The following is a 13,128-nucleotide window of genomic DNA, read 5'->3' on the forward strand; positions in this document are numbered from 1 at the left end:
ATAGCAATTTGCTGCTGAATTGGGTGTACATCAATAGTCTGATTCCGTTGAACAATTATTCAAGCTGACGAATGATGTTGCTTAGCCAGCCACCAGCTGTCTGCACATTGTGGTGCCATAGCTCAATGTGCCATGAGTTGTGCCAAGTTTCATTTCATAGGGCCTTATATTTGTCTTTCTTTCTCTCAGTCAGTTCATTTCAGTTCCATTCAAGATGGCTTTATTGGCATAACAACAAAAAGCTATATATTGTCAAAATTTACACTCACTGAACACTTTACTAGGAAGATTATATTAAAACTGTGTGGGGTCTCCATTTTGTTCTCAAAACAGTTAATCAGTTCTCACAGTTCTTTATGCCATGGATTTTATGACTTGGAAACATTTCTTTGACATTTTGGTGCATCTTAATAATCACACAAGTCCTGCAGATTTCTCTGATGCACTTTCATGCTTTGAATTGTCTACTCTGCTATATCCCAATAATGTTCTATTGGATTCAGATTCTGTGACTGGGAAGTCGTTATCATGTTCATAAAACCAGTTTGAGACACCTTTTGGTTTTGGTTTAATGGTGCATTATCATTCTGGAATTAGCTGTTGAGTAAATTGCAACCATGAAATGATTAATTAGGCTGTGGCATTAAAACAGTGATTGATTGGTATTAATGGGCCCAAAGTGTGCCAAGAAAACATTCCCCACACCATTACACCCCCTCCACCAGTTTGGACTGTTGACACAAGGTTGACACAGGTTTGGTCAATGGATTTAATGCTGTTGGTGCCACATTCTGACCCTTTCATTTGTGTACCTTAGCAGAATCGATACTCATCAGACTAGGCTTCATTTTGGTGAACCTGTAGACTCACTGCAGCCTTAGCCTTTTGTTCTACACAGATGGAAATGGCTGGCCATTCTCTGTTGACCTCTTGCATCAACGTTGTGTTTCCCCAATATATGGTTAACAGATAATGGAATAAGACCATGCAAACTGCATTTCTAAATGACAACTACAAAACTATAATATTTGTCTAGTGGCTCCAGTGCAAATGTAAGGAAACAAACACTAAATATTCTGTCTCAGTGTTATACAGCAGCACAACAGGAAATGTTTCTATTTAAGATAGACTGCAAGAAGTCACTTTTTGGCAGCTAAACTATTTTCTTCTGTTAATTACAGTTTATACTCATTAGTCACTCACCTTCCTCAAACATTTTAGTTTGCTTACACAAAACATTCCCCTATTGCATAAATAATTATTATCTTCTCTTTATGTTTTTAACTGCCCACATCCCCAATTCCTCATGAATCCACAGCTGCCCACTCTACTGAGTGGTTCTTTAAAGCAGGATGTGAAAACACTTAAGACAGATATTTGTCATGTCATACCGATTTATTTATTGGTGCTATATATAAAGAAGAATAATAAAGATTTAAAATTGATTTAAAATGTTAGTGCAGAAAGGCTTATTACATACTAAGAACAGATGCTAGAATAGGTCTAAATAAATAAACTTAAGAGGTACGTTTTAGGGTGTTTTTAAGTGTTTAAGTGAGAATGCTTGTTGTATGTCTAGTAGGGGGGAGTTCCAAAGTTGTTAAGTGTTTACACTAAATACTGCCTTACTACTTTGTTTTTTTCTTTCTAGAAATAGAAAGTTATCTAGTAAAAATGTCTTAGTTTCCAAGAATTCAATTTGATCCTTTAAAAATTGTTCTTATACTTCCTCATCAGGAGCAACAGAAATGTAGAGCTATGTATTGTTGGCATAGTTACGGAAATTGATTTGAATTGATGTGTTCACTGATGATATGGCCAAGTGGCAGCATATATTATGAAAATTAGATGGTATACAGCAAATTTCATGCTTGCTAAAGTACAAATTCACCAGCAGTAAAACGTATTGTCTGTCAGTCAGATATGTTTGGAGCCACTTAAGTACATTCCCAAAAATGACAATACAATTTTCAGCAGTATGCCATGATCAGCAGCATCAAATGGAGCAGTAACATCCAGCAGGACAGGGATCAATATATTCTTCTTATCATTTACTACTTTTAGCAAGACAAATGCAATGGAGGGTTGGATTGGCTCTAGGATGCACAGTGGACTTTAACTGCAAGACAAAATGAAGCTAATTAGGTGAACATCGATTTAATTGTTCTGTGGTTACAGTTGTCTTATAGACAATAATATCACATAACTCCGTAATCATTAGATTTGACTAGACGTTTTGTTGAAACAAGAAATCTGTCCTAGGGCCAGTCTTACATCACATTCAGCTACCCCATTGCTCTTAGGCCCTTTTTACTGCACAAATTGCCAGTTAATCCAAGCTGGTGTAACAAATAAATAATTTAGAGTAAGGCTGTGATGCTTTTACAGGGTGACTGTGAATCAGCATCCTACATGTGTCCAAATTCAGCACTCAGAGCAACTAAAAAATAACAGTGTATTTTTGTGCTTTCTTTTACTATGGAATAAGGATTTCCTGCAGAATTGGTTTTTATCGTATTTTATCCCTCTGATTCTAGAAATAGTAATATCACTTGTATGAGACAATAGTTTGAAAGACAACTTCTGATAGGTTGATTAAACTTGTATAGTTGGAGCCGTAGGTTTTCTGGAAATAGGCCTGAGCTGAGCCCTGAGATATTTTGGCCATCAAAACATGCCTGCTGGGGAATATTACTGTGTCCTCACCAAACTCAACAGAGAATGGCCTTTTCCTTCTCCTCTCAGCAGATTAGCTGAAAGCGCTTAGATGAGAAGCGGATAAGGGGCCTCAGGCGTGATTGGATATGGCTGCATTGGAACTAGTGCGTAGAATAGATCTGTTATTCTTTCTGTACCTTGTTTTTCAGCGCTGAAGCCAGCATGATACAAGAGGACTACCTGTCAGCACATACAGCAGGATATGAATAAAATGGGCCCAGAGTCCTCTTTCCTGCCAAACAGTAATGTTTTGTCAACATGGCATATAAAAGTACAGGCAAAAAAGTACTGGTAAGCTCACTGGGTATTATATTATCCTATTCTGTTGGAGGTTTAAAGAATATGAGAATACAGTTTAAGAATACAGTCATTAATTTGGCATTAGTTTACCTGCTTTGCACATTACATACACCTAACTTGCTTGTTTGATCTGGCATAAATTGTTTCTTACTTTATGCGCTTTATCAAAATGATTAAAATTTACTCCTGCTAAAGTAACTGCAATAGTACTTTTGATTACTACTGTAGTTGTAAACTTATGCAGTATTTTATTTGAGCATATGGTGTGTCCTCTTGCTTTACATGTCACTTTTCCTGCTGCATGCAGTAGGTCTTCCAGACCTACAGAATCAGCATTCTCCACAGCCTAATGACTTCTGAATCATATTCCAACTCATTAAATGTTCACTGGTCTTTTATTGAGCGTGTTGATGAAACATTCCGAAATGCAGGCTAAATAAAGTAAGTGAACCCTTAAATTTAGTGAACTGTAGCTCCTATTTCTCAGGCAATTGTCTTTACCAAATGTTTCTTTGTCAGTCTGGCCTTCTAGAAGCCGAGTTTACTCAAGCCCAAACATTCTCAGAATTCCATCTCTTACACAGCCTCCTCCTACTAGGACTGTACCAACTCGGAATTTTGTCAGTCAACACAGATTTGGCCGTTCCTTAAAGATTTGATTTTTCATTCATATTTTTTTGTGAGCATTTAAAAATCAGTAAACGAGATGCTGCATACGATCAAAGATTGCAGACTATTTTAATTACCGACATATAATGTAAGGTTGCCATATTGATTTGTGAAATATTGAGACAGCAGTATATATTTATGTTTATGCTCTCATTTTTCTTTTCTTTATTTGTCATTTTCACAACATGTCAGGACATTTATGCATTGAAATGCTTGTGGTGAGGCTCAGGTTGATACTCTACAGGAGGACTAAACATATTAAAATAAAGTTATATAAAAATTATATTAAATAAATACAAAATACACACAAAATCAACACAAAATACAGCATATACAAAGACAGGATGGATCTGTAGAAATTCTCTGATAATAAGTTCAATAACCTCCTGAACCTCCCAGACGTTTGCAAGGTCACATTTTTAAATTTCTTCTATTTGGGATAAGTAGGACCTAACAAGTATAAAAACGAAACTAAACTACAGGAAGTCATTTTGCAAAAAAACAATGTCGTCATATGAGGCCAAAGGGTCAATATTTAAAAAAAAAAAAAAGTATCATGGTGCAGAGAAATGGTCAGAAATGTTATCGTATGAGGATGCAGGGTCTCAAGTAAATAAAGCTGGACCTCACTGAAATTATTTACAAACATTTGTATTTCAATTTTGTTGATTTAAATTTGATGGAACATTATTGTTGGACATGCAAATGCAAAGGATGGTTTGTTGTTTATTGATATAGGAACAAACACTGCTGTAGTGTAGAAGGTAAATTGAATGTCAGAGTGGTAATATATGAAAATATGTCTAAGGCATGTCATTTTCAGTGGATTTTTGTTACAATATATTGTATAAACTTTAGGCACAAAACCCCTGCTTATACACATCAGAGATCTAGCCTACACTCTTAACACCTAGAAATGAATCAGGCTCTTTAAACACGTTCTCCTTAAATATACTGCATCATTTTGATGTATGTACCATAATCAAATTACTCTCCTTTACAAAGTAGTAATTGTAAACAATAGTCTTATTTACTAAATGATAATTTTATTAAAGACTTTGTACCCTGCTTATAATGGCAAATTCAATATTACAACTGAATGTATCCGATAGCATTAATCTGTTCACTGTGTAAAGAAGTGAATGTTACAAAGTAAACCAATTGGTGCTACAGTAATTCATAGAGGAGTGTATCTATTGACTATCTATCTAGTGTAGACGATGATTCATATGCATGGTCTTGCAACTGATTTCGATTGTCAGTCTTGGCTGTCTTTTATTTTCTTCAAGGAGATGTTCTGTCTAGACAGCAACATACTGTACAGTGCCTACTATCAGCCTGACTACATCTGCATTTTTTATCTTACTGCTCTAAGACGTTTCATACCTTTTCAGCCTCTCCTTAAAAAACAGGTTTGGGACATCGTATCTGAACTCAGATCAATTAGTGAACTCTCTCTCTCTCTCTCCCTCTTTTTACCTCCATTATAGTTACAGGACACTGACTCATGTTGCACATTTTATCAGTGTGTTGCTGTTTAGACTGGTGCATGTTGCGTCTGTCGTGGAACATAGATAGGAAAGCAAGCAGGTTTGAAGTGTCATATGTGGAGGTAGATCAAGTACACCTACCATATATGAGTAAATTGTAGGTTTGCAAATACAGACTGTTGTCCATCTGTAGATGTACAGTTAATCAGCCACCCTCTAACCCATTTATCACTAGATTGACCATCATAGACCAGCTACTGACTATGTCTGATTTGTGTGGACAACTGTGGACGACCATTTTTAGAACAACTGTGACTCTGACATGATATAGTGGCATAGTTGTCAAATTAAATCATCTTTATTTGTGTAGCACTTTTTTACAACTGGCATTGTCACAAACCAGCTTTACAGGAATCAGTAATAGGACAAGAGATCAACAAAGCATAAAAACCTAAACCCCCCCGGTGAGCAAGCCGAAAGCGACTGTGGCAAGGGAAAACTCCCTCAGAGCTTGAGGAAGAAACCGTGGAAGGAGCCATGACTCACAAAAGATCATAATATAATCATAGTAAAGATGGTAATAATAATGAAAATAATGACAATTAATGGTGGTAATAATAATTATAACAGTAATAATAATAATCATCATCATCATAGTGGCATATAATTAGAAATCATGAAAACTGTAACATAGTCGGTAGGCAGATGGCAGTGGCAGGAGGGTGGGCAGGTTGTGTATGCCTCTACAAGGGAAATCTAAGAATGCCACCTAAATGTAGAATGTAAAATTACCTAGTAAAATTATTTTGTATAAAGTACCCAATAAACTGTCAACCCAGTGAAATATTAGTAATAATAAGCCTTGCAATCATTTGATTTTGAGTTGATATGTAGTCAAGACTCTCAACTAGTTGATCAGATGACTAATGACATATATACACTGGATTCTCCACAGGGTTCTGAAAGATAGAAGGGAGACCTTCTTAGAACTTAGACCTGACAACATTTTTACAGTTTATACAGTTTGAGCATTTTGACAATATCACAATACAGTGGTTATCCTTATTCTCTTTAAAATGTGACTGATGACTGGGTTGTGGCTTCAACACCCGGCAAGCAACACTACCAGCGCCCATAAAATTGCACAATACAGCTTATATGCACCAAATCCAGCATTATAAAAATACATGTATCACAGATGTAATAATTCTTTAGCCTTAGGTATGAACAGCGTCCATACAGTACATTTCATCTTTCGGAGCCTAAAACTGCGTCCAAAAGCTGAAATTTAAAGTTGCGTAGAAGGTCTATCTTACTTTTTGAGTGGTCTAAATATGTAACCATAACACTTTTATTTAAAACAACACCAGTTATTTTGTTTGCCACCTTCAATGTGTCTGAGACAATTCTTATTCTGGACATTTAAGTTCCGAAATTTTAGAAGACTTGTAGAAAAGGTTCATGTCCACTGAATATGTTTACCTTCCTTAAGAAGTCTAGTCTCTGCTGCCCTTTTTCCTATTTATATCAGTATTCACATTAAGGGTCACAATTTATGAGCAGAGTTGTAGAAGTCATTCAGAGGGGGTTTGATGTGAAATCATTGAGACACTTATTAACATGGCTTTCTTTACAATTATTAGTGGCAGGAATCAGGGCTTTGCAATAATGCATATATAGGCATTTTATTTTCTAATGACCATCCTGTGTGTCTTTTGAGATTTTATATGTAGTGTTGGCCATACCAAAACATAGTAAATCTAAAAATGTTTTATTTAAGGTTTATTTGGATGGTAATTTTACCTCTTTGATAAGCATGCATTTCAAATAATACATTTTACACAAAAACCTAAAAACTGTCTGAAATCAGTGTCACAGGATTCAGGCAGTGTATTTGTAAATGTTTTATGTAATACATTTCTGTGATGTAGCTTTAGGGCTTTTAAAGGAATTAAACACTTTCGATGTAAAATCATGTCTCTGGTGAAATGAGTTTCAAATAGTCTCAGGTGAAATAGATTACATATTTTAATATGAAGCAGTTGCTTCACTTTCCAATGAGGTAGAAAGCCAGTGTTGCCAAAATAGACAGCATTGGAGACACTTGTCTGATGGCGAACGAGGTCAACCTTATAGCTTGTCGTTTCCTGCTGCTCAGCTCGCTACACTCCTCTGCTCTCAGATTAGTGAAGCAGGGTTTTAATCTTGGATATGGTTTTGTTTAGTGTTTCCACAAAGCATGCCATGTCTGTGAGCAAAGTCCATTGTGTTTCCTGGCCTAACATGTTGGCTGGTGGTACATTATAACCATATTGAGAATAAATGTTAGCTTCAAAGTTAACGAATGATTGCCAAAGTACGTAGCTGCTGATTGGTGCAGTTTTTACAGTCTGTTTTTTTAACAGCCTTAAATAAAATTATTTTATGTTGTTAGTTTACTATGGTAGCAACCTTGGCCTTTCAGCAAAAAGCAAGTAAAACTAGCTATAATATATCAAATGATGACAGTTCTTTTTGACAGTTTCTGCACACTCCCCATACACACTCTCCATACACACTCCAATAGCCTTGGTTCTGCGCACATCTCTCAGCGTCTCAGGCTCAGTGAGTGCCTGTGGAATCGCAGATAATGCTCTTACTGAGTGATTATGAGAGCCAAGGCCACTCTCCCTCATCCACTGCAGCCAGTCAACCATTTTTTATTGAAACATTTTAGCTTTACTAGCTTTATTAATCTACTAAACTATACTTGCCACTATATTTTCCAGAATTATTGGACATGAATTAATAAATGCAGAAGAACAAAAGTCTGTTTTATATACCAGTCTAGCTTTCCTTGAACAGTAGCGACAGTTACTCCAGCAAGAGCAGGAAAAACGTTCATTTTGGAAGAACGTTTGTCTGATAACTGTGGCAGAATATTGTGTACTTGTGGACAGTTTTCTAAGACAGTCTTTCCCAGGATGTTCATCACCGGCAGCCTCTTCTAGCTGTTTATACCATGACTTTTCTTGTATCAGCTTGAATTTAGTGAGCCAGGAATGTCAAAGGCTATCAAATACTATACACTTCTGAGCATTTAGATATATTTTGTCTTTGACTCAGGTTAGAAGTGTTGCCATGGCCAACTTTGTATTTCGAATTACAAATATTGCAAAGAGCATTGTCTGCACCACATTTTGAAAAATTTAACCACAGTTAACCACAGTCTCACAAAATTGGTTTGCTCATGCATCTTTTCATGATTCAGGGACTGCAAACCCAATCTTCTGTTTTGTCTTTTGTTTTTTCATCTATTCATCAGGTAAAGCAGCACACACTCTACTGCTGACATCTTTAACCCTATTCTGTTCACACTGTGGTTTGTCCTTTACCTACCTCTTGACCTTTACATGGCATCTGAACCTGAGAGTGTGAGTCAGAGATTGCACTCTCTTTCTCCTTCTCTGATGACCAATTACCAACAATATCCAGACCAGCATTAAGTGCTTTATAAACTATTCAATATCTCTTAATGGTGATTGAATGTCTTCAGTAAAAGCCTGCTAAAAGTTCTTCTGCACCTGTGGGAGCCTGGCACTGCTGGAGAAAAAAAAAATGTTTTAACCCAAATAAATCCTCTTGTATGTAAAACTGGACATATCCCACATATGACTCAATATCACTTTTTGAGTTAGGTAAACATTTTTTATTCTTTTCCAAAAAGCTGTGCTTTTTTAATAATAGATCTAGTTTGAAACTTAAATCTTTACTATTGACCTCCATTGAACCATTTATATTTAGGCTTATTAGGCACGTCCTCCCCTCTTTTATCATCAGTAATTTGTCATTCCCCCCAGGATACCTTCTCTTGGGTGTACTTTTATTTTCTGTATTTTGGTAAACCCTCAGTTTTGTAGACTGTACAAACCAGTTTCCATTTTCTGTGCAATGACTATGCTGACTACCTGAAAACCATTCATTTAAAGCAGATTTCTTGTGGTGTTCTAACCTAGTGTATTTGAGTTACATAAACATACATACAATGTTTAGTACATTAAATACATTTAACTTCTTTATTCAAAAAAGCTTTACTTATTTTTTAAGGTAATGGTTGGCCTTAAAGTTTTTAAGTTAACTTAAGGCCCACTTACCAATCTGTGTTTAGTCTTTACTCTTTATCTATGAGTCAGGTTGACGTTTTTTTTTACAAGTCTACAAGTCCAAACTCCTCCACACTGCTCAGCCCACAGCTTTGACACCTGGCAAAAGATTGTACACCCCTAGGGCACTCCAAAAAAAACTACTCTCTCATGACATCATTCACACTTAACCAAAGACCGGTCAGAATTCTACAGGCTAGGGGCAAATACTTTGTGGTTAGTGAAGCAGATAGAAAAAGTGAACAGTTCCAGAAGTAGGTGAGAAGAGAGAAACACCAGTCCACACTTGAAGGACACAGTAGTTTTATTTACAAAACAATTACTGTACTCAGCTGCTGGATATTGGAATGTTTTGAAATGGTCTGTAATATCTTCTGATTTTCTGTAACAGATGTTTATCACTATAGTTTGGTGCACACCATGATAAGCCCACACTGTAATAAAAAAATAATTGGTGTTTTAAGAAATGTTAGTACACATGCTGCATTAAAGGTTTCCGAACATCTTTTTGGAAGTTAACAGAACAAGAGTTTGTGTCTTAAGCTTTGTCTACTTACAGTTTGAAGTTATAAATGTTTGTAAAAAATATACTAGTATTACTTTAGAAATAATTAACAGTGTATCTCATAAATTATGTTGCTGTCTCTATTAAAACATAAATATCAATTTGGTACCTTGTCACTTTGTTTATTGTTGCAGTGATTAGTATGTATACTTTGAAATTCATTTTATTTAATATTTTTATCTGCTCCTAAAGTTGGAAAGATTTTCTGTTAAGCTTAAAGCCTTTGTTTAATCTTTTATTCTACCACTGATCTGAATGCCGGAGAAAATTTGAAAAAGCACAGCTTAAGTCTGGACTTCTGTCTTTTATCTCTTTCTCCCATGTTCTGTTGGCAACTATAGTCGAATGTCTTCTTTCTCATATATTATTTTTTTTTAGGTTTTGAGGCATGTCATCAAACATATCAGGACCACATGAGATTGAAAGTAAATATGTCAATAAATCATTTCATCACCAGTATCGTCACATCATATTTTGATGTAAAATTCTACTGTGATGACACTGGTGATAAACATTTGTTGACCACTAAAACTAACAAAAAGCCCTTTTTGTTCACACTATCCCATTTTACAACAAAATGTAGGCAGCTGTCAAAATATCATGACAGGGTATTGTTCTGTTCTGTGTCAGTAATCTCTTTGTTCTATCTTAATATAACACCACAGGAAATGGTAGTCCTCTGAAAATGGCAGTCTCTCTGTTTGTGTGCAGGCTCCTGGCTGGGGCTCCCAGAGAGAAAGCCCCATCCCATCTCAAAGTAAATGAGACTGGAGCTGTATACTCCTGCCCCATTACATCTGACATGACAGACTGCACCAGAATGGAGCTTATCACTTCAAGTAAGTATTTGCTTGTTTGGATGGATCAGCCAAGACAAGCCATGTTTGGTGCAACAAGACTGATGGACTTAACAAGTCATATCAGATTGTTTATGTCATTTTGGACACCGTATAAAATGTATACAGTACTGCATAAACATTTTTGGCATATGAGAAAACATCAGTAAAGCTATTTATCTGGGCAGTAAGCAATTATTTGTGATAACACTAGAATAAGCACAAGTTAACAAATATATGTCAGTGTGCTAGCTTAATCATTTACATGCCTCTTGTGGAATTTAAAACCAGTTTCATGTGAGCTGCTGGTTAAACTGAACAAATCTATACAGTGGCTTGATTGTTTTTGTGTCCATGATAATATTGTATAGTGTCGGTTCCATTCAAAAAGAAATATCTTCTTTTTTATTCCAAAAAAGTCTTCTGCAAAAAAAAAGAAAAAAGAAATGACCTTTTAAACTTTGCAAGCTTTGATTTCACTGAAGTCTTAATACCAGCCAAATTGATGCCTGAATGTTTTCTGCACTTTAGTCCAGACTATTATTATTATATCCAAAGTGAAGATTTATTTGTCACATACATTGTCATACACGGTATGGCTAGCAAGGAAATGCTTTGATTGAACTGCCTGCTCACACGAAGCACTGAGATGTAATGTGAAGATAGAGTACATAAAATGTAAAAATGCAAAGATGTCAAATGACATAAAATAAGAATAATATATATAGATGTAATAATAATAAAACTAACTAACTAACCTAAACTATATATAATAATATTATATTGTGCAAATTCGATTTTTGAGTGATTTATTCCTTTAGAATCCCTACGTGAATCATTTGCATATACATTGTTTCATGAATACTTCTACAGGCAAATATAGGGCATCAAGAACAACACTGAGCTTACATATACATTTGTTTTTTCATGCCTTGGCCTTACAAGAGGTTTATGTAGTGACCTTCAGATAGAACATTCTTCCATTTAAAAACGATTTTGCTTAAATGTAAGTGTTATTTGATATTAAACTAAAAACATTAACCGTTAATTACTATTTCATTTACCCAAATAATAAAAAAAATAGTACAGTACTATAGTAGGTTATAGTGAAGTTGATTCTGTTGTTTGGAATTTATGCCATTTATGTCATTTATACCTCTAACCCAAACCATATCACTAAGAAAAACTGAAATAGTTCTTAAAATCCCCTCCTTTTATTTTCAAACGTCTGAAAATGCTCCAACAAGCTCCAACAAAGCTGCAGCAAAACCTCACCTGTCTGAGTGTTTTACCACAGGTTATTATGTTCAAAAGACTAGCCCCCCCAAACACACACAGGTGAGCAGTGATTGGCTTGTGTCACAGACAAATACAGGCACACATTCGGCCTCACACAGGTTTAAATAGTTTAAAACATTAACAAGTTTAATATCTAGATTTCTGGCATTTAAATTTGTGGTTAATCTAATGAGGTAAACAAGGGCACATTATAGGTCAAATTCAGTTCCACTCCATGGTCTTTAAAACTTTATGAATGTGGTTTTCACACTGCTGTGTGGTCACTGCACACTTTGCTGTGACCTGATGATAAGATCATGATTGGACTGCGTATTTGTACTGACCAATAGTTTGACTCACTAATATGGTTTGTAGTCAATGACAAAGACTGGAATCCTGAAATAACAGGCATACCGCAGCACATGCCTAACCCACAACAACTGTTTATGTTGAATATTGGGTAATGTTTTCTGCATTTTTTTTTTAAGATTATCCCCCATGCAGTGCATATGCCGAGCCTTTGTATCTTGAATAAACAGTCACCACCCCTTATCTGTTCACTATTCATTCTCTGAATTGGTTTTTGGGTCATGAGCGTTTAAGCTATTTACACCTGCTCTGGATGGCCTGATACCTTTTCAACAGGGATTTGATAAGACTAACTGAAAAGGGTCACTGCTATTGCATTACTAGTCATATCAACATGCAGGTGCTTCTGCTGTGGCCTTCATTATCTCTAAAAACACACATTGGGACTAATGTTAATAGTGCCTTAACATCCTGCCTATTTGTTAGTAAAGCTAACTAAAAAAAAGTCAGTTTGTATGCAATACTATGTTTACGAAATTAAACAAAAATTTTATTTGATAATTTATTTAAATCACTAAATTAGGGTCTAACCAATGTAAATCATGATTTTTGATAATTGCTGTGAACTATTGGAGTTGTGTGACTGCATAAATTCATATCAGTCAGTTTTACTGGTCTTTAAAATTGGTATTAGTCAAGCCCTTGTCTATGGAAACTAATGAAATTACAAATTTTACTGCTGTTCCAAAGAATGGACGTAGTAGACATGTTTTGGTTCAATCAAACTGACCATGTCAGGCTGATTGTCATGGTAGCATAAA

At 35.5% G+C, this 13,128-nt stretch overlaps 1 protein-coding gene across 3 annotated transcripts in view; it reads left to right on the top strand.

The window, feature by feature from the left end:
• Nucleotides 1-13,128, top strand: part of itga3b (integrin, alpha 3b) — a 36,115-nt gene that overhangs the window by 3,104 nt on the left and 19,883 nt on the right. For all 3 annotated transcript variants that reach the window (XR_011978253.1, XM_072668073.1, XM_072668074.1), the window contains exon 2: nt 10,596-10,723. Coding sequence is in view for 2 of the 3 variants with exons in the window: in XM_072668073.1 (XP_072524174.1) it covers nt 10,596-10,723 (128 nt within the window). In the remaining variant the exon portion in view is untranslated. The remainder of the gene's footprint in view (nt 1-10,595; nt 10,724-13,128) is intronic.

Source organism: Salminus brasiliensis, chromosome 22, assembly GCF_030463535.1.
Source record: "Salminus brasiliensis chromosome 22, fSalBra1.hap2, whole genome shotgun sequence".
Classification (NCBI taxonomy): domain Eukaryota; kingdom Metazoa; phylum Chordata; class Actinopteri; order Characiformes; family Bryconidae; genus Salminus; species Salminus brasiliensis.